Source organism: Callithrix jacchus, chromosome 22 (genome assembly GCF_049354715.1).
Source record: "Callithrix jacchus isolate 240 chromosome 22, calJac240_pri, whole genome shotgun sequence".
NCBI lineage: Eukaryota > Metazoa > Chordata > Mammalia > Primates > Cebidae > Callithrix > Callithrix jacchus.
This window is the reverse complement of record NC_133523.1, coordinates 31,172,691-31,200,522: the sequence shown is the minus strand read 5'-3', so window position 1 is coordinate 31,200,522 and position 27,832 is coordinate 31,172,691. Positions and strand designations below refer to the sequence as shown.

General features: G+C 42.2%; 1 protein-coding gene across 1 annotated transcript in view; it reads right to left on the bottom strand.

The window, feature by feature from the left end:
- Positions 1-4,092: 4,092 nt before the first annotated feature.
- UBA2 (ubiquitin like modifier activating enzyme 2) overlaps positions 4,093-27,832 on the bottom strand; it is a 43,802-nt gene continuing 20,062 nt past the window's right edge. Inside the window, exons 9-17 of the mRNA XM_002762001.7 lie at positions 23,989-24,088; positions 22,061-22,227; positions 19,281-19,374; positions 19,080-19,192; positions 14,804-14,959; positions 13,538-13,634; positions 9,588-9,693; positions 6,372-6,508; positions 4,093-4,936 (exon numbers count right to left, since the gene is read on the bottom strand). Of these exons, the coding sequence (XP_002762047.2) occupies positions 4,758-4,936; positions 6,372-6,508; positions 9,588-9,693; positions 13,538-13,634; positions 14,804-14,959; positions 19,080-19,192; positions 19,281-19,374; positions 22,061-22,227; positions 23,989-24,088 (1,149 nt within the window). The 3' untranslated portion in view covers positions 4,093-4,757. The remainder of the gene's footprint in view (positions 4,937-6,371; positions 6,509-9,587; positions 9,694-13,537; positions 13,635-14,803; positions 14,960-19,079; positions 19,193-19,280; positions 19,375-22,060; positions 22,228-23,988; positions 24,089-27,832) is intronic.

Below are 27,832 nucleotides of genomic sequence, written 5' to 3'. Positions count from 1 at the left end.
ATCGCTTGAACCGGGTAGACGGAAGTTGCAGTGAGCGGAGATTGTGCCACCGTACTCCAGCCTGAGGGCAACGGAGGGAGACTCTGTCTCAAAAAAAAAAAAAAAAAAAGGATTCTTTAGGTAAACTTGTCACCACACTGTTCCCAGTGAGGCTGGAAGATAGTTTGTCAATATCGTACTTCAGGCTGGAGGTGAAAAGAAGCTGTTGAGTAAACTCCCTTCATAAGCCCTACTCCCAGCTCCCAGCTGGTGAGACAATTTACAAGAATACAACACAAGATCTGAAGTGTCTCCACCCTCTAAGGACCTGGGGGAAGCTTGGATCTGCTTTGGTTCACTGTCTAGTTGGACAGGATCCCTGGAACTAGCAGTCAGACCTGCCTTTCTGACAAACCTGCTGGAAAAGGTAGTAATAGTTTATGCAAAGATGAAAACCACTGGTCTGCAAAATTAGAAACCCCTCCGCAGATCTAACTGGCACTTATCACCATGTACTATACATTCAAATGGGAAAGAACAAAAGGACATACACAAAACATCAGAAATGCATTGTTGATAACTGTTAACTAAAAGGCAGGGTATGGCTGGGCGCAGTGGCTCAAGCCTGTAATCCCACCACTTTGGGAGGACGAGGCGGGTGGATCACAAGGTCAGGAGACCATCCTGGTTAACATGGTGAAACCCCGTCTCTACTAAAAAAAAACAACAACAACAACAAAATTAGGGCATGGTGGCATGTGCCTGTAGTCCCAGCTATTCGGGAGGCTGAGGCAGGAGAATCACTTGAACCCAGGAGGCAGAGGTTGCAGCGAGCCGAGATGGCGCCACTGCACTCCAGCCTGGGCGACAGTGAGACTCTGTCTCTTAAAAAAAAAAAGAAAAAAGCAGGGCAAGGGTGGGTGCATGGCTCAGTGCCTGTAATCCCAGTATTTGGCAAGGCCAAGGTGGGAGGATCCCTTGAGGCCAGCAATTGGAGACAAGCCTGGGCAATATGAGACCCTGTCTCCACAAAAAATTTGTAAAAACTTAGCTGTGCATGGTGATGAGCTCCTGTAGTTCCAGGGACTTATGAGGCTGGGGTGGGAGAATTGCTTGAACCCAGGAGGTCAAGGCTGCAGTGACCTATGATGGCACCACTTCAAAAATAAGGCAGGATGATGTGTAAAGAATGAAGGGAATTTCAAAATGCAAATTTCTAGGGAGGTTTTCAGAATAAAAAGTATCAAAAATGATACATCCTAAGATACTTCATTTTATATTACATAGTTCTGTTAAGTTTCAAGTTATTTTCCGAAGAAAATTAAACACCTTCTGTAAACATAAAGGCAGATGAAGCTCACAGGCTCACGGCTGTGGATGGAGACCCAGCTTGCTGGCATAACTTTCAGGTGAAAGTCAATCCACTCTGGGGCTCCAGAAGGCTTTTTTTTATTTTTTATTTTTAATAAAGACGGGGTTTCACTATGTTGGCCAGGCTGGTCTCGAACTCCTGACCTCAGGTGATTCACCCACCTCGGCCTCCCAAAGTACTGGGATTACAAGCATGAGCCACTGCGCCTGGCCGGCTGCATCTTCAACATGATTTTCCTTTTTCTTTTTAGACGGAGTTTCGTTCTTTTTACCCAGGCTGGAGTGCAATGGTACAATCTCAGCTCACCGAAACCTCCACCTCCTGGGTTGAGGCAATTCTCCTGCCTCAGCCTCCTGAGTAGCTGGGATTACAGGCACACGCCACCATGCCCAGCTAATTTTTTGTATTTTTTAGTAGAGATGCGGTTTCACCATGTTGACCAGGATGGTCTCGATCTCTTGACCTCGTGATTCACCCGCCTCGGCCTCCCAAATTGCTGGGATTATAGGCATGAGCCACCGTGCCCAGCCGATTTTCCTTTTCTTTAGAGATAGGGTCTCATTCTGTCACCTAGGCTGAAGTATACTGGCAGTCTTGGCTCACTGCAAACCCCACCTCCCAGACTCAAGCAATCCTGCTGTGTCAGCCTCCCAAGCAGCTGGGATTACAGGGAAGTGCCACCACGCTCAGCTAATTTTTTGTAAAGATGGGGTTTTGCCATGTTGCCCAGGCTGGTCTCTTACTCCTAGTCTCAAGTGATCTTCCTGACTCAGCCTGTCAAAGTGCTGGGATTACAGGTGTGAGCCACCACACCCAGCCTTCAATATGGTTTTTCTGAAAGCTGATTTACAAATGATGTACAAGGAGTAATGGTTAATAAGCTGAATGGCAGAGTAAGAATTACACAAAGTAGAATAATACTTGAATTAGAAATTTGAAATTTAGTTGATATACAAAAGAAATATTGCCAGAAACACAAAGGGCACATGCATACAATAGGGGAAATAGCTTAATGGGTTTCCGTTCTCTGAAAACTCAAGGCACACCTCTGAGTGATGAAAGTACCCTAAGGGGCAAAGCCCTGTGAGGTCCAGGACCAGGAAGACAAGTGCTACTTCACCTAGTGCCAGTCTGGCACTATCTGTAGACTGGAGTTGGGCTGGGGATGGTACACTCAAATTAGACTTTCGTAAACTAGGGGACAACTCAGACAAACACTGCAGAAAGGAAGGACTCCCTCTCTAGTATCTCAAATACAAGGCTCCAAGTTACTGGGCTTGAGCAAAAGTCACATACTTTTTCAACAAAGGCCAACTGCTGACAATCCAAATTTTAAAAACACTGCCATTAGAAGCTTTGTTTTTTAGACAGGGTCTTGCTATGTCGCCCATGCTGGCCTCGAACTTCGGGGCTCAAGCCAACCTGCTGCCTCAGCCTCCTGAGCAGCTGGGACACAGATGTACACCACCGCCACACCCAGGAGGAAGTTTATTTTAGAAAGTACTTTTCCTACCTGTGAAGTCTCCAGGAAACAAACAAATACTCGCCTATGGGCCGGGCGCGGTGGCTCAAGCCTGTAATCCCAGCACTTTAGGAGGCCGAGGTGGGTGGATCATGAGGTCAAGAGATCGAGACCATCCTGGTCAACATGGTGAAACCCGTCTCTACTCAAAATACAAAAAATTAGCTGGGCATGGTGGCACGTGCCTGTAATCCCAGCTACTCGGGAGGCTGAGGCAGGAGAATTGCCTGAACCCAGGAGGCGGAGGTTGCGGTGAGCCGAGATTGCGCCATTGCACTCCAGCCTGGTAACAAGAGCAAAACTCCGTCTCAAAAAAAAAAAAAAAATACTCGTCTACGGCGAACAGTGGAGATCTTCTCAGCCTTTTTTTTTTTGGCCAGGCACAGTGGTTCATACATGTAATCCCAGCACTTTGGGAGGTGGAGACGGGTGGATCACGAGGTCAGGAGATTGACTATCTTGGCCAACATGGTGAAACCGCACCTCTACTAAAATACATTTTTTTTTTTTTTTTTGGGAAATGGGGAGGTTGACTCTTGCCGCCTAGGCTGAAGTGCAACAGTGTAATCTCAGCTCATTGAAACCTCCGCCTTCCAGGTTCAAGCAATTCTCCTGCCTCAGCCTTCAAGTCGCGGGATTATAGACACCCACCACCACACCTAGCTAATTTTTGTATTGTTATTATTATTTTTAAAGTAGAGACGGGGTTTCACCACGTTGGCCAGGCTGGTCTCAAACTCCTGATCTCAGGTGATCCACCCACCTTGGCCTCCCCAAATTCTGAGATTACAGGCATGAGCCACTATGCCCAGCCAAGTTACTTTTTTATTTTTTAAAGATGGGAGTCTCACTGTTGCCAGGCTGGAGTGCAGTGGCATGATCTCAGCTCACTGCAATCTCTGCCTCTCAGGTTCAAGAGATTCTCCTGCCTCAGCTTCCTGAATAGCTTTGACTACAGGTGCATGCCACCATGCCCATCTTTCTTTTTTTTTTTTTGGATTTTTAGCAGAGACCGGGTTTCACCATGTTGGCCAGGATGGTCTCCATCTCCTGACCTTGCGATCCGCCCACCTTGGCCTCCCAAAGTGTTGGGATTATAGGCATGAGTCACTGAGCCCAGCCAAGTTATTTTCTTAATGAAAAAAATTTAATGGCACAGTTTGTTTCTGCTGCCTCATATCTACTGAGGCAGCAGAAACAGAAACTGTGCAGGCATGTGTAACAAGAATGCAGATGCCATTTATTTGGTCCATAAGTATAGTCGTTATTTGAGTTTTACAAAACATCGAATATAAATAACCTGAAACTGTAATAATACACAAAAATTGGCTTCTTACACAGACATACCAGGCAGTACAAACTGAAAATTTGAGTAAATTAACATTGTTTTACATTAATATACATAGTGCCATTTAACATTTAAAAACAAGTTTCAATGCATAGCACTTGATATTTCTTTGTATCTGTTTCAGTCAGAGTATGAAAATGGTTAGATCTAGGCTAAAAATAATTCTTCTTCTAGCCAAAAATAAAGGCATAATATTTATAACCAGGTATCAACTTTACTAAACCACAATATTTTGAAACTAATGATACCTAAGGGTATTTACATTAAAAAGGCAACATGCACTGTGTTGTTTTATCTCATGACTGGTTATGCACACACTTTGTTCAAAGGGTTTTTAAAACTATATTCCTACTTTCAATACAGCATACTGCAATGTGTCTAACAGCTTTAGCAAAATGAATGCTTTCAAAGGGAGCAGAATCATTTTCAAGTCACTGGTGTCAATTTTTTCCCTTTGGAACAAAGGACACAACAAATAATCTGGTTCTGCCAGATAAACTAAGTAGTAAGAGGGTTCTGTTTAGAGGCATTTCTGTTCAATCTAATGCTATAACATCATCAAGCTCTTCCTTCTGTTCTATACGTGACCTCTTTGCACTGAGATTCTCTTTCTCATCTAATTTCCTCTTGCGGCTTCTCTCCTCCTCACTGACGTCAGTATTATTTGAAGAATCTTCATCCGAATCAACTATGAGAACATCATCTTGCTCTTGAGCTTATTTCAGAAAGAAAGAAAAAAAAAATGGTTAAAAGTGTGGGAGTTACCTTGCTCACCAATATTTTATATAATTGAACGCTGACTCTTGTAATACACACCAAACTAAAGAATGGCTGCCATTAAGGAATCTTCACTTTACACATTACATATCTGCATACTGTTGTAAATGTTTTATATAATAAGCACTTATTTCTTTTCTAATCAAAACAAAAAATTGTAAGAAGCATTATATAACTCAAAGGACTCATTACATATCCTCGATTCCACCTCTACCTTCTCCAACAGAAAAGCAGAGGGTGCATATTCTAATAATGGTAGTGGTGGTAACAATAACAACAACAATGCAGCACTTACAATGTGCCAGGAACTGTTCTGAGCACTGTGCATATCACAACTCATTTAATCATCACAACCCTATAAAGAAGATCACATGATTATCCACTTTCCAGGAAAGGAAACTCAGTGAATGACTTCCCAAGTGTACACAGGAGCAGAAACTGACACTAAAGGTGGTTTTATCTCCTGTCCAACAAAATCAAAGGCAGAATACCTATCTTACTCATGGCTGTAACCCTGGAAACCTACCCACATTAGAGCATAAATAAACATATATTTCAAATTACAATTTTGGAAAAGCTACCATATAGTCTCTTCCCCAAAGGAGGATGATGGACCTTTCTAGTTTCAGTGAAGGAAAAAAGGTCATGAACCAATGGCCCCAGGCACCTGAATGTCCATCTCCAAAATTCTCAAGAGAACATTAGAGCCAAGAGTAAACACATTCCAAAGAAGGCCACGTCAAAGACATGAAAACAAAGAGGTAAAAATTTGGTAACTTTACAAGCACACAAAATCCCAACCTGCTACTACATAGGCTGACTTTGCGTACTAGTACACTATCATTTCAAATTGTAAAAGTCAATTAACAAAAACAACGAAGTGTTCAGGTTTTCTGTAAGAACCTCTCCCAGTCTTAAATGACTTTTTTTTTTTTTTTTTTAAATCCTGAGACATGCTCTTGCTGTTGCCAAGGCTGGAGTGCAGCAGTGTGATCATGGCTCACTGCAGTGTTTTACTCTGGGGTTCAAGTGATCTACTTCAGCTTCCTGAGTAGCTGACCCTACAGGTATGTGCTACCATGCCTGGCTAATTTTTTAGGTAGAGATGGGGTCTCACTGTGTTGCCCAGGCTGCTCTCCAACTCCTGGCCTCAAGTAATACTCCCATCTTGGCCTCTCAAAATGCTGGGATTACAGGTGTGAGCTACCACACCTGGCCTTAAATGTCTTCATGGTTCATAAATTCAAAGCTCCATTCCAACAATCGGTATCAAACCAATACACACCTCTAGTAGTTTTATGGATTTATGGTCAATCTTCCTAATAACCTGCTTGGTGGATTTTTAACAACCTGCTGGTTGGGGCCATACTCACCTGTGGAGGTGGAAGGCTGAGCTCCATCATCACTGCCATTGGTTATGCTTTTGGCAGCATCTTCAGCTTGTTTGGGCCCCACTTTTTCTGGGGCGTCACCAACAACTTCAAATTCAACATCCTTTCCTAGGTCTTCACTGTAGGAAAATCACATAGGTCACAGCTACGATCGTGTACAAAACAAAGGAGCAACAGAGAAATCCTGTTGTTCCACAAAGCTCAAAGCATACACTATGTACACACCAAATATCTGGATTCTAATTTTTAAACAATTTTTATTAAAAAAAAAAATTAGAGATGGGGTCTCATAATGTTGCCTAGGCTGGTCTTGAAATCCTGGGCTCAAGTCATCCTCCTACCTTGGCCTTGAAAAGTGCTGGGATTATAGGTGTAAGCCACCCATACCCAGCCTGTAGTCTACTTTTCAAAGAGCTAAACTTACAATAAAAAAGACGGTACACAACAAATTTCTGTGATAATCGAAAACTCTAAATGCACTTTCAAATCAGGGCAAGGTTTTTGTTTTGTTTTGTTTTTAAAAAAAAAACAGTAAATAACTTATTGCTGAAGCAGAAAACTGAGCCCAAAACTCTGTAGCCTAAAACTCTTAGACATTATTTCTTCAGCTCCTATGCCAAAAATTTCTACATCCTCTACTTACAATGTGATCTTTTCTTTGAGACGGAGTCTTGCTCTGTCGCCCAGGCTAGAGTGCAGTGGTGAGATCTCCACTCAATGCAAACTCTGCAGTAAGGAACCCAGGTTCCAAGTGATTTTTCTGTGTCAGCCTCCTGAGTAGCTGGGACTACAGGTGCATGCCACCATGCCTGTCTAATTTTTTCTGTATTTTTAGCAGAAATGGGGTTTCACCGCATTGGCCAGGGTGGTCTCGAACTCCTGACCTTGTGATCCTCCTCCCAAAGTGCTGGGATTAAAGGCCTGAGCCACCGCACAGGGCCTACAATGTGATCTTAACTACAGTAATGGGTGTCTTACGAGCAGGACTACATAGTTTCTCAGTCTCCCCATCTTTGTAAGTTATACCCTGCTTCTGTACATGAACTCACATTAAGTCAAACAAAATACTTACATGTTTTAAGGGGTGGGATTCTGTACCCAGAGAGCTAAAAAATGTAATTAAATACCCTAACTATGCCTTCTCTTTTAGGTACCATGTGGTATTTCCACTTTACTGTACATGTCCTTCCACTGTCTTTTCCTTCACAGGTAAACACAAGCATGCCACTTACATCTAACTGGTGTCTAACTGAAGCAGCACCATTTTGACTCCATTAGATAACTGAAATTCACTACTTACTAATAACTCACATTCAGTCCTTCCTGTCATTTTATGCATTTTAAAATGTAGTTCTCTCCAAATAACCGCACAAATGCTATAGATGTTTGTATACTCATGGCAATATTGGCAAAATAACTGGACGCAGGTGGCAGCACCACTAACCCATTTATGTTAGATGCTACACAGAAAACCCCAAGTCAGGGCGCAGTTCCACCATGTCAACGAGCATGGACAAAATGCACCCTGGTCAACACATGAATATAGTAGAGTAGGGGACCATATCTATCTTAACTGTGCTGTAGACTCAGGAATCTGTAACAGGTTAATTCTTTTTTTTTTTTTTTTAAGACGGAGTTTTGCTCTTGTCACCCAAGCTGGAGTACAATGGCACAATCTCGACTCACTACAACCTCCATCTCCCGGGTTCAAACGATTCTCCTGCATCGGTTTCCCGAGTTTCTGGGAATACAGGTGTGCACTACCACCAGCCTGGTGGCCAGACTGACTCCTGACCTCAGGTGATCTGCATGCCTTGACCTCCCAAAGCGTTGGGATTACAGGCCTGAGTCACCACACCTGGCCAGTACAGACAATTCTCAGTATTTTTTAAATTTTTTGAGATGGAGTCTCATGCTGTCACCAAGACTAGAGTGTAATGTCACAATTTTGGCTAACCATGACCTCCACCTCCCAGGTTCAAGTGATTCTCCTGTCTCTGCCTTCCGAGTAACTGGCATTACAGGCACATGCCCGCATACCCGGCTACTTTTTTGTATTTTTAGTAGACACGGGGTTTCACCATGTTCCCCAGGCTGGTCTCGAACTCTTGAGTTCAGGTAAGCTACCTGCCTCAGCCTCTCAAAGTGCTAGGATTACAGAAATGAGCCACTGCCCCTGGCCGATTCTCAGTATTCTTTTGTTATTGCCACAAAATCACAAATGAAATTATTTGTTTTATGGAAGAAATATTTCTCTTTTCTAGAGAACCTTGAAAAATAATTTTATTCCAGTTCAATTATTATAATGAATTCACCTCTGTTTAAACTATTCAAATACCTGGTCTAAGTCTTTCTGATCAGCCACCACTGATGATAGTTACTCTTAAACATTTTTTGCTTATTTCTCACACACACACACTTTTTTTTTTGAGACAGAGTTTCGTTTGCTACCCAGGCTGGAGTGCAATGGCACGATCTCGGCTCACCACAACCTCTGCCTCCTGGGTTCAGGCAATTCTCCTGCCTCAGCCTCCTGAGTAGCTGGGATTACAGGCACGCGCCACCATGCCCAGCTAATTTTTGTATTTTTAGCAGAGACGGGGGTTTCACCATTTTGACCAGGATGGTCTCGATCTCTTGACCTCGTGATCCACCCGCCTCAGCCTCCCAAAGTGCTGGTCTTATAGGCGTGAACCACCACGCCCGGCCCACACGCATTTTTTAAGATAGAGTCTCACTCTGTCACCCAGGTTGGAGTGTAGTAGTGCGATCTCGGCTCTCTGCAACCTCCACCTCCGGGGTTAAAGGGATTCTCCTGCCTCAGTTCAGCCTTCCAAGAAGCTAGGACTACAGGTGCCTGCCACTATGCCCAATTAATTTTCATATTTTTAGCAGAGATGTAGTTTCACCATGTTGCCCAGTTTGGTCTTGAACTCCTGACCTCAGGTGATCTGCCTGCTTGCACCTCCTAAAGTACTGAAATGATAGTCGTGAGCCACCGTACCCGGCCAATTTCTGAATCTCCAAATTTTTTTGTAGGTCAAATGCCAGGGAACTCAGTGACCAACTCAACCAAATATACTATACAATTTCAAATGAACAGCAGGGTTTAAGGTTAAGAAAACACTTATCCTCCATTTTGTCTAAAGTTTATTTATTCAAACAATACCTTACAGTTAAAATATTAATAGCTCTTACCTATGAAGGATGTTGATCAATAAAGTATAGTCTTGGAGGAAGTCATCTGCTTGAAGCCGGCTGCCATTTCTAATTCCAAATTCTGACAACTTCTTGTGATTATTAGCTAGGAAATACGAAGATAATTTAGATACTTCAGTTACATCTTCATAGAGAAGTCAGATTCATTTTTAAAAAGCTAAACCTGTTATGAGCTGAACTGTGTTATATCCACCAATATCCAAAGGTTGAAACCCTAATCCCCAGTATCTCAGAATGTGACGGTATTTGGAGATAGGACTTTTTAAAGGAATGATTAAATTTAAATGGGGCAAGTAGAGTGGGCTCTAATCCCAGCTGACTGATGTCCTTAAAGGAAGAGGAAGGCCAGGCACGGTGGCTCACATCTATAATCTCAGCACTTTGGGAGGCCAAGGCAGGAGGATTGGTTGCTGAAGCCCAGGAGTTGCAGTGAGGCATGTGATTGCACCACTGTACTCCAGCCGGCTGGGTAACGAAGCAACAAAAATGTTAGACTTTGTCGCAAAATACACACACACACACGGCACCTAGTGTGGTGGCTCATGCCTATAATCCCAGCCCTTTGGGAGGCTGAGGCAGGCAGATCACCAGGTCAGGGGTTCAAGACCAGCCTGACCATGAAACACTGGCTCTACTAAAAATACAAAAATTAGCTGGGTGTGGTGCTATGTGCCTGTAATGGCAGCTACTCGGGAGGCTGAGGCGGGAGAATTACTTGAACCCAGGATGAGAAGGTTGTGGTGAGCTGAGAGCACGTCATTGCACTATAGCCTGAGCAACAGAGTGAGACTCCACCTCAAAAAAAAAAAAAACCAAAAACCAAAAATGAGCTGGGCATGGTGACTCGTGCCTATAATCCCAGCTACTTGGGAGGCTCAGGCAGGAGAATTGCTTGAACTGGGAAAGTGGAGGTTACAGTGAGCCAAGACTGCACCATTGCACTCCAGCCTGTGTGACAGAGAGATTCTGTCTACCAAAAAAAAAAAAAAAAACCAGACAGGGCCTCACTCTGTCACACAGGCTGGAGTACATATCCCGGGGTTGAGCAGTCTTCCCACCTCAGCCTCCAGAGCAGCTGGAACTACTGGTGCATGCCACCAATACCCAACTTTTTTTTTTCAAAGCGGGGGTCTTACTCTGTTGCCCAGGCTGGAGTGCAGTGTTACAATCTTGGCTCACTTCAACCTCTGGCTCCTGAGTTCAAGCAATTCTCCTGCCTCAGCCTCCAGAGTAACTGGGATTACAGGCACCCACCACCATGCCTGGCTAATTTTTGTATTTTTAGTAGAGACAGGGTTTCACCATGTTGGCCAGGCTGGTCTTGAGCTCCTGACCTCAGGTGATCCACCCAGCTCGGCCTACCAAACTGTTGGGATTACAGCCATAACGCCCGGCCTAATTTTTGTATTTTTACATGAGACAGAGTTTCGCCATGTTGGCCAGGCTGGTCTCAAACTCCTGGCCTCAAGTGATCCTCCCGCCTCGGCCTGTCAAAGTGCTAGGATTAGAGGTGTGAGCCACTGCACCCAGCCCAATTATCTATATAATCTCGATTTTCAATCTCATAACTTTTGTTTTTGGCTGTTTAACATTTCTTTCATTGCTTATAAGGAAAATGCTCAGAAAGCCTTTCTTTACACTGACATCCAGAAAATATTGGCGGTTTCTTACAGTTCTTTTCTAGATCTATTGCTTGCTTTACCTTTTTAATCTATCTGGAATGCTTGTGGAAAATATTTCTTCCCCAGATTTCCATCTCCAAGCCCTTTCACACATCACCACTGACTACAAACCTCTTGGAACCATCACGTTCAAAAGGAAAACCAGTTAATGTAGGTTCTCATCTTGGTGAACTAGCATCACCCGTGAAGTCTTGTATTGGCCTAACGATGCTGCTACTCCTCACCTGGGCTCCAAGTTCTGACTTTGCGAATCTCAAATCTGTCACTTGCCTCCACAGTAGTTAAAAATCCCTCAATTCCCTCCTCCCTAACTAGCTCCCTGCTACTCCTGTTTAAACACTGGTGGCAATATTGCCCCTTCCTCTGGAGGGCAGGGGTCAAGGGAGAGGAGGAAGACACACACCCTGCACGTATGACAAGAAAGACTCCAACTTAAGCACTGCCGCTAATCCCTCAGCACCCCAACTTCCAGTGAAACCCAGTTACGGGCCACTCTCAAAGCAGTTTTGGTTGTTTCACAAGTTCACACCTCTGTAGACAGATGTTCATTCTGTCTAAATGCTCGCTTTGCCTAGAGGATCCTTACTACTTCTTCAAAAACTGACCCAAGAGTCTGCCCTCTCCTATGACTCCCTCTCCCTTTCACAAAGCTAAATATAATTTCCTTAGATTCATACTGTGTACACATCTTTTTACAGTTTTCCTTGGACTATACTGAATCTACCTGTTGACAATCTTGACTCTCCTTCCAGGCTGCAAGGTACTTCTAGCCAAGGCCTGTTGTCTTACTCATCCTTGACTTATGAATATCCAAGTCTATGCCTGTCATACAGGACTCCACACATATTTTGCTAAGTGCTGTCTCACCCTCCACGGAACATTTACTCCATAGAGAAGGGTCACTCTGAAGCCACTGAATTTCCTGACCAGTTTCCATTTTAAGCTAGAGTTTGAAAGAGCTGGCTACAACTAAGGGACAGCATATGATCACAAACTTTTTTTTTTTTTTTTTGAGACGAAGTTTCGCTCTTGTTACCCAGGCTGGAGTGCAATGGCGCGATCTCGGCTCACCGCAACCTCCGCCTTCTGGGTTCAAGCAATTCTCCTGCCTCAGCCTCCTGAGTAGCTGGGATTACAGGCGCGCGCCACCATACCCAGCTAATTTTTTGATTTTAGTAGAGATGGGGTTTCACCATGTTAACCAGGATGGTCTCCATCTCTTGACCTCATGATCCACCTGCCTCGGCCTCCCAAAGTGCTGGGATTACAGGCTTGAGCCACTGCGCCTGGCCCACAACCTTTTTTTAAAAAGTCAGCTGGCTAGAATGAGGCTTGAATATTCAAGCAGACTCCTAAAATAGAGCACCACACAGCCAAAACATGGCCTCCAATTACAAATGACCTAATATCCCAAACAATTTCTCAACAAGCAACTACAACCAAGAACAACCCTGACGCTAAACCTGAATTTTAAGAAAGGTTAACATCTGAATCCCCATCAGGATCTCCCAAAGTATGAATAAATGACCAATGGACCAATAGGTATGAATTAAGCCAATATACAGGGAAAAAACAGGCCCTCAAACCTTTGAAAATAATAAAAGGCAAAAACTGGGACATGGAAAAATCAACTAGAACAGCAAACCAATAAATGAACTGCAAAAGTGACCGAGGAGCTATGGGACCAATAATATAGTCTGAAGGAGGAATAACCACAATGCAATTCTCACTATGAAAGCTTCAACAGAATCAGAGGTATTGTACCTTGTACAGCAAATGCATTAACAAAAGGGATGACGTGCTTGAACTTTTGAAAGGAAAGATCTAAGTCAAAACCGGGCACTGAATTTCAGAAATTTTTCTGCTATGTTAAGTAGGAAGAGGCTACAAAGGCTTCCCCTCTCTTGGAGAAAACCGCCAAATGCTTTAGAACCCTCCCCACTGTGATTTGACAGACAGAACAGTCTTCTCATGACAAAGTTAGCTCCCAGGATCCAAGACACCGGCAAGGAGGTTCCTTGAAAGTGGACAAAGAGCACTGTAGTCACTGTAAACGTCTGACACATAGCTCCAAAACGTGGAACCGTGATGACCCCCACAGCAACGTCACCTTGAAAGAGCACCTCCATGACCAAACACTACTGCTCTCTGTAATACTATCATATACAGTAAATGGATCCACTAATGTGGACTCTTCCTTTAATCAGTCTCCTCATGAGAGGAGTGAATAAATGGAATGTATGATACCTTCTGTCTCTCCCTCTTCGGAAGATATTAGTATTGTTCCTTTCCCATCTTCAATTTGGACATCTGGTGCTACCATAGCAAATTTTTCTTTCACTATCTACAAAAAAAAAAAAACAAAACAAAAGGATTCAAAATATTAATGTAGGTAAACATCGTTAAGAAATCCTAGACCTCTTTTCTATGAAGGCTCTTACATCCCCCTTTTACTTATTGGAAAGCGGCCAAGTCACCCTTCAAGATCCCTTAGAGCAAGCAGAAAAGCCATGGGGATTCATCCGAGTTCCATCCCCATATCTGACCACTGATGCAGATCAGATCCAACTTCATCCCAACAGGGGACTGGGAACTCCCTGGCTGGCTCTTGCTACTTTGTCTTTCTTTGTAGATTAGGCAGTGAGCTATACACACTTGACATATTTCATTTCAGTCTCTGTGCCAACCCTGTAATGGCAGGTGTTTGACAGACGAAATCATTTCTCATTAACCTGACTCTCAGATAAGCGTCTCCTTCCAAATAGAGGAATTATCTTTAAGCTCAACCATCAGGAGATACCGAAGATAACTATTTCCTAGAAAAGAAACTGGGACAACCACCCTCTGCTGTACCTGCCAGTTCCCTGACCAAAACATAAGTTCGAATCAATCCAACCTGTGTAATGAATTTTCGGATGGCCATTCCCTGTCAAGCAGCACTGTTACATGAGAAGGGCCGCTTCCTCCTCTCTCAAGAGGCATGTAAATATGTACCATTATGATGGTCACAATCATAGAACAATAGGAAGTGATCCCAAAGTGGAAAGTGACACTTCTGGGTCATTAAAAAAAGAAAGAAAATCTCCCCTAATAAACAAATCTAGCCAATTTAAGAGGAACTTAAGGACCAGACCCTGTCCTAAATCCTCATTTCTTCCCTTATTTCAGCTCCACAGGTAAATCCAGGTATGCAAATGCCCTATGACCTCAAGGACTAACTTACCACACCAGAACCAGGTCATATTAGATAACTGTGTATCATCACCAAGCCTCAACTCAGACTTCAAATAAGAAAACCCCCTAATTTGCTGGAGTTGGACCTACTCCATTCTGGGATGTGGGGCACTTACTCTGGAATCACAGACAGAAAAACCTGCAGGAATCCTTGAAATAACCCAGGAAATCACAGCAACACACCTCTGCAGTTGGACCTTTTCAGAATCATTAGCTAGTGTTGGCTTGTTATCACAGTAATACTGTAAAAAGAAAAACAGAACCAGCCCTTGCACTGACCTTGTCTTGTAAGGTGAGAACAGTCACTTTATGGACATTCAGCCGCACAGTCACCTCTGGCTTGCTGGCACATACGTAACAATTGGGGTTGGGAGGATCCAGTGCACAAGGCACAAGAAGCTTCTTTCTTGGATTTGGTTGTTTATTCAAAAAAATCTTTGGAGGAGAAAAACAAAAAGAAATCAGAAATGTGTGCTATAATTTTATACAGATTGTATAATAAAATTATACAATCTAAAATCTCATTTACCAGATATCCAATAAAAAATGACTTAAATATTCCCTTTCAGATGGCAAAAAGGATCAAGAAAATCATGACCTTTTTTAGGAGCCTTGTTTTCAACTTTTCTTTACTAATCAGCTAAAGCCTAGGCTTGCTGAAAAGACATCTCCTTATGTTATATACGACTCTGTGTTCTTCTGCAACCCAATTTAGCAAGAGTAAGGGCACAAGCATGCTCATCTGTGGTGCCATCACTGTATCAGCTGCTGGCGTCCCTCCCTGCAGCTAATCTTATCAACCAAGCAACCTCCTGACAAGACCAAAACATTCATTTCTCCAGTTAGCAATGCCTTTCACAGATGTCTAGAACTAATGTCACTGCCTTTCCAAATTTTCTGATTATACTAACATTTATATAATTAGGGAAAGAATATTATATTTCTGGCAGTATATGTACCTATTTACCATTTCTCTAGTACTGAACAAAAACATAATTAAGAACCAAGGCAAATATAAAAATTACATTGAAATTAAGAAAAGCCCCAAGCTTCTGCTACTACTAAAGTTTGGAAGACACTATAGCAAGATCCAACACTAACAACAATGTCAGAAGACAAAGTTGAGACACAAACTTTTATCTTATGACTACAATGTAGTGTTGATTCTGCCAAGAGGAATGAATTCTAAAGGAGTACTCTATGGACTCCCCCAAGCGTACAGAACTAAATCCCTCAAGAGACAGAAAAGCCCTCCTCTGTATGATAGGTTCTCCCTACAATGAATACTGTTATATAGAAGGGCTAGAAGCAAACTGCCCAGGCCAAGCAGGCTACAGAGGCAGAAAGATTTGTTTGATTTTGGGCTTTACCAGGAAATTAAGTGTGCTAAGGGAAATTAATAGTAATAAAAGCAATTGCTACCACTATAAATACCTGGGCTAACATTAACCCATGGTGGTATTCATTTACAAATGTAAACAAATCAAACCCAGATATATTACTACTAATAGTCCAAGAGTGGCATGGAGCTGAGCAGGCAAAGAAACCAGAAGGATGTTAATAATAATCACAGACATTTTAATAAGTTCAGTAATTAGTCATTGGTGAGCTCAAAGGGATACCACAGCCATACATTCAGGTTGCTATAAAAAAAAGAGAGATTGGCCAAGCACAGTGGCTCACACCTATAATCCCAGCACTTTGGGAAGCTGAGGCGACTGGTCAGGAGTTCAAGACCAGCCTGACCAACATGGTGACACCCCATCTCTACTAAAAATACAAAAATTAGCTCGGCGTGGTGGCACATGCCTGTAATCTCAGCTATTCAGGAGGTTGAGGCAGGAGAATCGCTTGAAGCCGGGAGATAGAGGTTGCAGTGGGCCCAGATCAGGCCATTGCACTCCAGTGTGGGCGACAGGGAAAGACTCCATCTCAAAAAACAACAACAACAACATACATACATATATATATATATATATATATATATACACATATACTAAAAAATAGGTATCGGCCAGACATGGTGGCTCACACCTATAATCTCAGCACTTTAAGAGGCTGAGGCAGGTGGATCATCTGGGGTCAGGAGTTCTAGACTAGCCTGGCCATTATGGTGAATCCCTGGTCTCTACTAAAAATACAAAAATGAGCCGGGCGTAGTGGCACATGCCTGTAATCCCAGCTACTCAGGAGGCTGATGCAGGAGAATTGCTTGAACCCAGGAGGTAGAGGTTGCAGTGAGCCCAGATCATGCCACTCCACTCCAACCTGAACAACAGAGCAAAACTCCATCTAAAAAAAAAAAAAAAAACATACACACACACATACGCAAATAAATTTTAAAACAGTTATCAGTCAGGCACGGTGGCTCATGCCTGTAATCCCAGCACTCTGGGAGGTTGAGGCAGGTGGATCACCTGAGGTCAGGAGTTAAGAACTAGCCTGGCCAACATGGTGAATCCCCATCTCTACTAAAAATACAAAAATGAGCAAGGCATGGTGGTGCATGTCTGTGGTCCCAGCTACTTGGGAGGCTGAGTGAGGCAGGAGAATCACTTGAATTTAGGAGGTGGAGGTTGCAATGAACCAAGACTGACTGCACCACTCCACTCACTACAGCCTGGGCAACAGAGCAAGACTCAAAAACAAAACAAAGCCCAAAAAAGTTCTTAGAAATTAAAAGTATGACATATAAAGTAAGAGTTTAAATAGAAAACTGAATCAAGATGGCAGACTGGACATTTTGATTCTGTTCCTTCCAACTGCAATTTCATAAAAATAAGGTATTTTAAGAGTGCATCCAGGCTGGGCACGGTGACTTATGCCTGTAATCCCAGCACTTGGGGAGGCCAAGGTGGGCAGATCACTTGAGGCCAGGAGTTTGAGAGCAACCTGAGCAACATAGTCAAACACCATCTCTACTAAAAATAAAAAAATTAGCCGGGTGTGGTAGCACATGCCTGTAACCACAGCTACTAGGGAGGCTGAGCCAGGAGAATCACTGGAACCCAGGAAGTGGAGGCTGCAGTGAGCCAAGATCACACCACTGTACTCCAACCTGGGGTGACAGAGCGAGACTCTGTCTCAAAATAAAAAAAAATTAAATAGAAAGAAAGAAAAAAAGCACATAGGGCCAGGTGCAGTGGCTCACACCTGCAATCCCAACACTTTGGGAGGCCAAGGCGGGAGGACTGCCTGAGCCCAGGAGTTCAACACCAACTGGACAACCATAGCAAGACTCCGTTTCATTAAAAAAAAAGAAAGAAAAAGAAAAAGAAAGGAGTGCACCAATGACACTGAAAAATAAGAATACCATTGCAAACTAGATATTTTTAGAAATACCTGAAAGTTAATGGGTCATTGCATTTCAACAATAAAAAGGAGAATCTAAACAACAGTAAAAGTATTGGCTAATACTTCTTAGGAAGCTTTCTTGAGTTGGTAAGAAAGCGAAGAAGCATCTACAGACACAGCAGTGAAGGAAGGAATCCAAAGAGAACATCCAAGTGGTGTTAGTCTTAAGAGATACACCTACACCACCCACCACTAAGGTAGGAACTGTTAAAATAGGAGATCCTTACACAGCAAGGACCTGAAAGGAGAAGAGAAAAATACTTTCTCATAGAAATAACAAGAAAAATTATCTTGACCTTAGTGCTTAGTGAAGGGGGAGGAGTATCTTCCCATATAATTCATTACAGTAACAGGGCTCGTGCAGGTTTATGGTCTGAATACATATGTATTGAAAATCCTAAGCTAAGAATTTAGAAGTGATCCTGTATTGGCAGTGTCCCAAGAAGCCAAATATAATAAACACAAATTCTCTTTGAAGAACTACATCTACAATGGGTCCCTAAAGAATTATCAGACACAATTCTAATACACATTAATTCCGTTTTTTTTTAAATCATAAGCCATACGAGCAAAGCACTATGATAGCAGAAATGACAGTAGACTCCCCCATAAAGATTTCAGACATTATAAAAAAAATATAAAATAACTTCTTTTTTTTTTTAAGACGGGGTTTCACCATGTTGGTCGGGCTGGTCTTGAACGCCTGACCTCAGGTGATCCGCCCACCTTGGCCTCCAAAGTGCTTAAATTACAGGAGTGAGCCACCACCCCCGGCCATAAAATAACTTTAAAACTGAAAAGAATGACTCAACATGAGAATGACTGAACAGAGTACTATAAAATGACCAAGCAAATTTTAAAAACCACATAGCACTCTCAGAATTGACAAACAATTGGAATATCTTCTTAGTATAAGGACCACACAATGAATTCTTCCAAGAATTCAAAAAAAAATTAGAAATGATAGAAGAAAAAGCAACTTAACTCTCCCTTTTTGCTGCAGTTTCCAGGAAGCTTGAACATAGTGCTTAGTGGAGGGGGAACACTCCACTTGAACGCTCACTCGGAAACTAGAACAATTACTTTTCCATTGCTCTAAACCAATTTTATAGTTTTCATTTAAAAAATTATCTGTTTAATGTGCTTTTTATGAATTACTTCTTAAAGGAGGTTGAATAAAAATGCAAACAGAAATACTCACTGTTCTGCACTGGTCTATTTTTCCTGATAAAATCTTCAATCCTTCCAATACTATCAACCCAGCAATCACTGCATTAGTAGTAGCAATAGCAGGAATAATGTTTCCTGCCATTGCTGGAAAAAAAAAAAGATGAATATGTTTCGCTGTTTAAAAAAATAACTTCAAGGTTTTAGTGACAGAACTTTAGTACAAACAACTTACATTTGATATCAAATCTACTCTTCATATTCATACTGAAAATATGCATCCTGAGGTTTGCAGCAGAGGTGACAAAATCCATTGCAGATGGGTCATCCTGCCAATAATTGAAACAATTTAACAAGTTTCTTCGGGAGTATCTTGAAGCATTACTTTCAGAACAATACTTCCATGTGTTTTGTAACACTGTAGACTTTCAACTAGAACAAGAGGCTGTTGAGGGAGAAACTAGTCAGCTAGGATCTCACAGTAGTATGGAGGCGGGCTAAGTAGCAGGCAGGGTCTCATCATCAGTTCCTCTGGTCCAGTAATGTAGTCTGACAAGAACACCAAGAACCACCAGCTTCTAGGAACTCACTCCAGCCTAAATAAAGGCGCTACAGACGGAGTGTATACACTGGAACCTCAATTCTACTGACAACAGCAACCCGTTCATGGGTCCTTTCATCAGTAATGAGAAGGCTGTTGAACAAATATAGAATCAAGGCAAAAAGAAAGACGGGCTATTTAAGAAAACTGTTTCAGGCTGGGCATGTGGCTCACACCTGTCATCTCAAGCGATTTAGTAGGTTGAGGCAAGTAGACTGCCCGAGCTCAGGAGTTTGTGACCGGCCTGGGCAACATGGCAAAACACCGCCTCCACCAAATACAAAAAATCAGCCAGGCATGGTGGTACAAACCTAGGGTCCCAGCTACTCTAGAGCCTGAGGTGGTGGGATCACCTGAACTCAGGAGGAGGAGCCTGCAACGAGCCAAGAACATGCCACTGTACTCCAGCCTAGGTGGCAGAGTGAGACCCTGTCTCAATTAAAAAAAAAAAAAAAAGGTGTTTCACTAACACTTCAGAAAAACCTGGATGACTCTTTATAGCTCAACTTTGCCAAACTCTTCATATGCACCACTTTCATACGTGCTGTTTCTTCAGATAATGTAACACTAACCAACTTTTTCCTGTTACAATTGGCACTTTTCCTGAGACTATATCCTGGTCTCTAGATTTCAGCAAGGCTTCTTGCTTTGAACTAAGATAGTATCCTGATCTAAAACCCACACGCACCACAGAATAGAACAAAAAGCACTGATAGCATTAGGTTATTATTATTGCTATTATTTTTGAGATGGAGTCTCACTCTATCACCCAGGCTGGAGTACAGTGGCACAATCTCGGCTCACTACAGCCTCTGCCTCCCGGGTTCCAGCGATTCTCCTGCCTCAGCCTCCTAAGTAGCTGGGAATATAGGTGCCCACCAACATACTCAGCTAACTTTATTTTTAGTAGAGACAGGGTTTCACCATATTGCCCAGGCTGGTCTCGAACTCCTGACCTTGCAATCTGCCTGCCTCAGCCTCCCAAAATGCTGGGATTACAGGCATGACCCACCACACCAGGTCACATGTAGGCTCTTTATGTACTTATTGGTTGGCTATGAAACTTCAGGCAAGTCAACTTCCCAGAGTCAAAATCCCTTAATCTATTAAATAGGGGAAATTATATCCCTATCTCTTAAGGTGTGGTGAGGACTAAGAAAGAATACTGAATACTCAACACAGCATCTTCCCTAGGCAGCTGTCTTATCAATCCATTACATGTGGACTTTACTCAAGAGGATAACAATTCCCATTCCAAGGGCCCTTTATTTAGCCTCTGTGCACTAATGAAAACTTCCCAAATCACTAGCATAACAATAACAATGAAAATATGAAAAGTTACCCTTTATATCACAAAACCCAAGAGACTAATGTTTATAAGAATCCCAAGAATCTAAATATATTAGCTTCATTTTAGTATATTTAGATGTCTGATTCAACGAAAGTTTCAAAATCTGGGCACACAAATTTTTCTTAGGTTTCTAAAACTGGCCTTTATCCCTTACTTTAAAACCGACGACTATCTTTACCACCATAGAAACATACAAATTTAATGAAATGAAACACTTTTAGCCATAGAAAATACTGATTACAATTAAGTAATATTAGTTTGGGCCGGGCGCGGTGGCTCAAGCCTGTAATCCCAGCACTTTGGGAGGCTGAGGCGGGTGGATCACAAGGTCAAGAGATCGAGACCATCCTGGTCAACATGGTGAAACCCCATCTCTACTAAAAATACAAAAAATTAGCTGGGCATGGTGGGGCGCGTGCCCGTAATCCCAGCTACTCAGGAGGCTGAGGCGGGAGAATTGCCTGAACCCGGGAGGCGAAGGTTGCAGTGAGCTGAGATCGCACCATTGCACTCCAGCCTGGGTAATGAGCGAAACTCCGTCTCAAAAAAAAAAGTAAGATTAGTTTGTAATACCAAATCTCAAAATATGCCATAATTGCAGAGTACTATTATTTTAACTTCTAAGAATAATTATATCTCATTTTTGTATTAGAGCTCTGTCTTTTGGACCTTTGAAATATTTATAACTATTTGAATTCAAAGACAATCTTACTACTTTCAAGGGCAAATCAGGCCAATGAGATGTTTTCTCCAAATGATTCTGACTTCTATGAACACATCTACATGACACAAGAAACATTTCACCTTAATATACTCACATTATTTTTCTGATCAACATATTGATCAACCCTGAACACATGACTAAAATCCCAAATGAAGTTTTATGATATTGTTTGAATCCATATACAGAAAATTCAGCTCCATACCACAATTAGAGCTGAAAATATCCAAGCCAAATTCAATGTATTTCCCCCAAATCTAGTAAATATTCAAAAAATGACATCCCAACAACTAAAACACACATTTGATATGTAAGTACTTGCCACACATTGTCAAAACGAACCTTATCCCATATGAGCTCAGCTCCATCCCCCTTTTCTGCTAAATGAACTCTCAAAGTCTCAATGCTCTTTGAAAACAGACGTGCATAGCTCTTTACATCTAGAACCTGCTGGTCTTTCAGGCCTAACTGGGGTTCATTCTGTTGATCTGATGTATTCGTTTCTTCTCCTAAAGAAAAAATATATTAGGAATTTCACTAATAAACATCATTCCTCTACTGTGCACTATTTAACAAGTTCAATACCCACCAATAAGAAATCAAATATGAAATAAATTCCATTAAAATAATTACCACAACAATACATATACCTGTACAAGAAAACTTAACGTTGAGATAGGAAAGGTACAAGACCACATCAGAACCTCACAGGATTACTGGGAGATTTGAAGATAAAATGTAGATAAGATGATAAATAAGCATTATGCCCACCACCTAGTGAGTACTCAGTAAGTGGATATTATTAGAGTCATAATTAAATTTGTTTGATTATTATCCCATATTATTGAGAACTGCTCCAAAATGATATCCCAAGTCTCCTGGGATCTTTTCAGTTTCAATGGGCGCTATATTGCTGTGCATAAATTAATCCTAACACAGTTCAGATAAAAGAGAGACAAGAAGTATTAAAGGGGAGAAAGCACCCACTACAACAGTTTTCTTTCCTACATTTAAATTTTTACAATGTGCTAGGCACAGTGGCACACAGTACCAGCTATTCGAGAAGCTGAGGCAGGAGGATCACTTAAGCCCTGGAGTCCAGGGATGCCATGTGCTATGACAGCCTGTGAACAGCCACTTCACTCTAATCTGGGCAATACAGCAAGACTGTGCCTCAAAAAACTTTTCATTTTTAAAAATTAAAAAAATTTAAATTAAAAATGTGTTTCCAGATTAAATCTTAAAGACATAATCACAAGGGCACAAAGATGTACCTAAATAGGCCGGGCACGGTGGCTCACCCCTGTAATCCCAGAACTTTGGGAGGCCGAGGTGGGTAGATCACTTCAGGTCAGGAGTTCGAGACCAGTCTGGTCAACATGGTGAAACCCCGTCTCTACTAAAAATAAAAAAATTAGCTGGATGTGGTGGTGGGTGCCTGTAATCCCAGCTAATCAGGAGGCTGAGGCAAGAGAATCGCTTAAACCTGGGAGGCGAAGGCTGCAGAGAGGTGAGATTGTACCACTGCCCTCCAGCCTGGGCAATAGTGTGAGACTAAGTCTCAAAAAAAAAAAAAAGATGTATATAAATATATCATGATCTCAAAACTTTATTTCAGGGAAAATATAAAAATACTATGTTTTAATCAGTAAGACACTAGTTAACTATACAGACTGACAAAAGCAATTCAGAATTTATCAACAGTATGATTCCATTTACATAGTGTATACACGACTGCCTGTGGACTGCACAGAGTGGACCGCCAAAACACTCCTGAAAATGTTATTAGTGGATATTTCTCTAGTGTGGGACTTCAGTGACTTTTGTTCTGCATACTTTTTTGCATTGCTTGAATGTATAAAGAATACCATTTTCCTTTTCCTTTTTTTTTTTTTTGAGATGGAGTCTCACTGTGTCCCCCAGGCTGGAGTGCAGTGGCACAATCTTGGCTCACTGCAGCCTCTACCTCCCAGGTTCAAGTGATTCTCTTGCCTCAGCCTCCAGAGTGGCTGGGACTACAGTGCATGCTACTACACCCGGCTAATTTTCGTATTTTTAGTAGACACGGGGTTTCACTATGTTGGCCAGGCTGGTCTTCAACTCTTGACCTTGTGATCCGCCCACTTCAGCCTCCCAAAGTGCTGGGATTACAGGCCTGGGTCACTGGGCCCGGCCAGACATCATTTTCAACTAACAACAGGGCTATACAAAGACTTCAGGCGAAGGCATTTCTAGATTAGGTATTTCCAAGACTAAAATGTATTCTTTACCTTGACTTTGTACTTCAGCCCAGTCCAATGGAACTGGAGGTTTCCTTTTCCGCCATAGTTTGTCCATTGTCAACAGATACCTGATGTCATCTTTAAAAAGCTTAAAAAAGAAAGAAAGATCCCATGAACCCTACAATTCCTAACTGATAAAAGAAAATTTCATTGCTGATCTATTACATTACACTGTGAAATCTGATTTAAAGACACATGTCATATACCAGCAGCATAAAAATTTCCAAAAGGAAAAACATTTGTAAAAGGAAGTTCTAAAAGAATCGCTACATTGCAAACAGTGAAGGCTGGGTGCGGTGGCTCATGCCTGTAATCCTAGCACTTTGGGAAGCCGAGGCAGGCGGATATGAGGTCAAGAGATTGAGGCCATCCTGGCCAACATGGTAAAACACTGTCTCTACTAAAAATACAAAAGTTAGCCAGGCGTGGTGCAACGGCCTGTGGTCCCAGCTACTCGGGAGGCTGAGGTTGCAGTCAGCTGAGAGTGTGCCACTGCACACCAGCCTGGCGACAGAGCAAGACTCTCTCAAAAAAGAAAGAAAGAAAGAAAACAGTGAAATGGAGAAGTACTCTGGGGAGCCCTGAACTACGCTGACTGCCCCTGCCTTCCTAAGTCACCTCTCCAAGAGCTCCCCTAAAACTCCAAAGATCAGTCTGAAGCATAATCATACAAATAAATGTACACCAGCTCCGCAGGAACTACAGACAATCACTGAGCCTAGGATTGCCATTCGTTACCTCTGAGCTCATGGGGACATACCAATCAAGTATACACATTTTAAAACTAAAGTGCTTAACAACAGAACTTCTGAACTGTGGTATCTTTAAAATGTGCCCCCCCCCTCCAAAAATAACCTACAGAAACTAAACAAAAGCAAAAATAAAACATAAAAACTCCAAACATACAATTATTACAAAAACGAAAACTTTACAACAAGCAGACTGAGAAACTATTACATGAAAAGATGTGCTAGAACTTTAGGTGATCTTATTATCTTTTTCCTTATCTGTATTTTCTATTGTTTTTTTTTTTTTGAGACGGAGTTTCGCTCGTTACCCAGGCTGGAGTGCAATGGCACGATGTCGGCTCACTGCAACCTCTGCCTCCTGGGTTCAAGCAATTCTCCCGCCTCAGCCTCCTGAGTAGCTGGGATTACAGGCACGCGCCACCATGCCCAGCTAATTTTTTGTATTTTTAATAGAGACGGGGTTTCACCATGTTGACCAGGATGGTCTCAATCTCTTGACCTCGTGATCCACCCGCCTCGGCCTCCCAAAGTGCTGGGATTACAGGCTTGAGCCACCGCGCCCGGCTTTCTATTGTTGATTAATTTATCTAACATATTTATTGCTGGTACCAGGTAAGAATCAAGATTTGGCTATATTTAAAAATCACAGCCATTTCTATCAAAATATACTCAATCCACCAATACTAATTGAGCATCCTTAATCTTTAGAGAATAAGCCAAATAACAAAATTAATCAGAATACAATTCAGTGTGAATATAACAAAGCCTTTAGTAATATAAGGATTTCTATTTTATCTGAGAAATAAGGAAAATGTCTCCTTGTGAAAGCAACATGTGAAATGGGTACAAAGGCAGGGAGATGAATCCACTATGACTTGGGTAACAAATGTGGCTGGAAACATTTTGTAGAGGATCTTGAAAACTTGAACCAATAGTTTTCTAAGCCTAAATGCCACGTCTTTTTCTTTGATTCAACTATTACTAAATATTAGGAGCCCCTCAGAGTTCTGTACTGAGCCATCTTTTCATTCTATCCTCTGTGGTGTATCATGTCCACTTCCAGTAGTTAACCACATCTATAAACCTAGGAATCCCAATCACATCCCTAGTTGAAACCACTCTACTTCCCTCCCAATCTCTATACACACATCTACTTCCCAACTCACTTATATCAGAGAATAGTGCCCCCGTTCTTTGACCTGCCCAGGCTGGAGTGCAGCGGTCTGACCATAGCTCACTGATGTCTCAACCTCTTGGGCTCAAGTGATATTCCTATCTCAGCCTCCTAAGTAGCTGGGGACCACAGGCTCATGCTGCAACACCTGGCTATTTTTTTTTTTGGTGGAGATGGGGTGTTGCTATGTTACCCAGGCTGGTCTTAAGCTCCTGGCCTGCAGTATCCTCCCACCTTGGCCTTCCAAAGTGCTGGGATTACAGGTGTAAGCCAAAGTGCCCAGCCAGGTACCATTTTTATTCCACTGATCTTCACCAAATACATAGAAAGTCCTGTTAAGTCTACTTCTCCTCCATGCTCCACTGGGAGTACAGACAGTTGTACTCCAGATTATTCTGGTATTGCACAACTCCAGGGGCACTGTCCCAGACTGGTTATAATATGAACATCAGGTCCTAGGGTGGTACGAGCATGTCCTCTATGCCCTTATAGTGATCCTGTAAGACTACCTTTCAATGGATTCCCACTGACTTGCTATAAGGTTCTTAATAAGGCCTAGAAAGTCTGTCTAATTTGACCTCAACTTATCTCTCCATTCATTTTTTTCCCCCTCTCCCCCTTAATAGGATTTATGTCAGTTTTCCAACAGAGTTTCCTTGTACATACTGTACCCTATTTTGACTCTTATTCTTTCGGGTCTTGGGCTGAAATGTTACCTCCTCTAGAAAGTCTCTTCTGAAGCCTCTCCCTAGCAACATCTGAAATGGGTACACAAGCCAGGAGATGAGTCCATTAGATGCTACTCACTGTTAAAGGGCTGTAAAGTATCTGAACTTAATGTCATTAAAACTCTGAAGCTGAAATTTATAGTTCAATGTTTGACTTCTCATCTAGATTGTGAGCTCCCTCTAAAAAGCAAGGGCTCTGTAAATCCCCTGTACTTAAAATAGTGTCTAGCACACAGCCGATGTTTAAAATTATCTGCTGAACAACAGATTGGAGATGCACTTCAGATTTTTCTGGCATTCAAATGTTGCTCACATTGGAATGGAAACAGGGGTACTAGTTTGGAAGATACTACTGTTGCCCACATCAAAGTTGACTGCATTTTAAGCATAATCAACATAAAAAGCATTGTGATGGTTAATACTCAGTGTCAACCTGACTGAAGAATACAAGTACCAATCCTGGGTGTGTCTGGGTAGGCACCATCTAATCAGATGCCATCGAGGCTAGAATATACAGCAGGCAGAAAAAAAAAAAATATGAAAAGACTAGACTGGCCTAGCCTCCCAACCTACATCTTTCCCCCATGCTGGAGGCTTCCTGCCCTGAAACATCGAACTTCAAATTCTTCAGTTTTGAGACTGGCTCTCCTTGCTCTTCAGCTTGCAGACGGGCATACTGTGGGACCCTGTGATCGTGTCAGTTAATACTTAATAAATGCCCCTTTATATATGTATCTATCCTACTAGTTCTGTCCCTCTAGAGAACTCTGACTAATAGAATCACTTTTTAGAAAACGGTTATAGTGAAGAAATAAATACAAGAGGCCTAAGAAAGTCAACAGAGGACAGGGAAGGGTGGCTCACGCCTATAATCCCAGCACTTTGGGAAGCAGAGGCAGGTAGACACCTGAGGTCAGGAGTTCGAGACCAGCCTGACCAAAATGGCGAAACTCTGTACCTACTAAAAATACAAAAATTAGCCAGGTGTGCTTGAGGGTGCCTGTAATCCCAGCTACTCAGGAGGCTGAGGTAGGAGAATAGCTTGAACCTGGAGGCAGAGGTTGCACTGAGCTGAGATCATTATCACTGAACTCCAGCCTGGGCAACAGAGCAAGACTCTGTCTCAAAAAAAAAAAAAAAAAAAAAAAAAGTCAGTCAACATGTGACATCTGTTACCACTG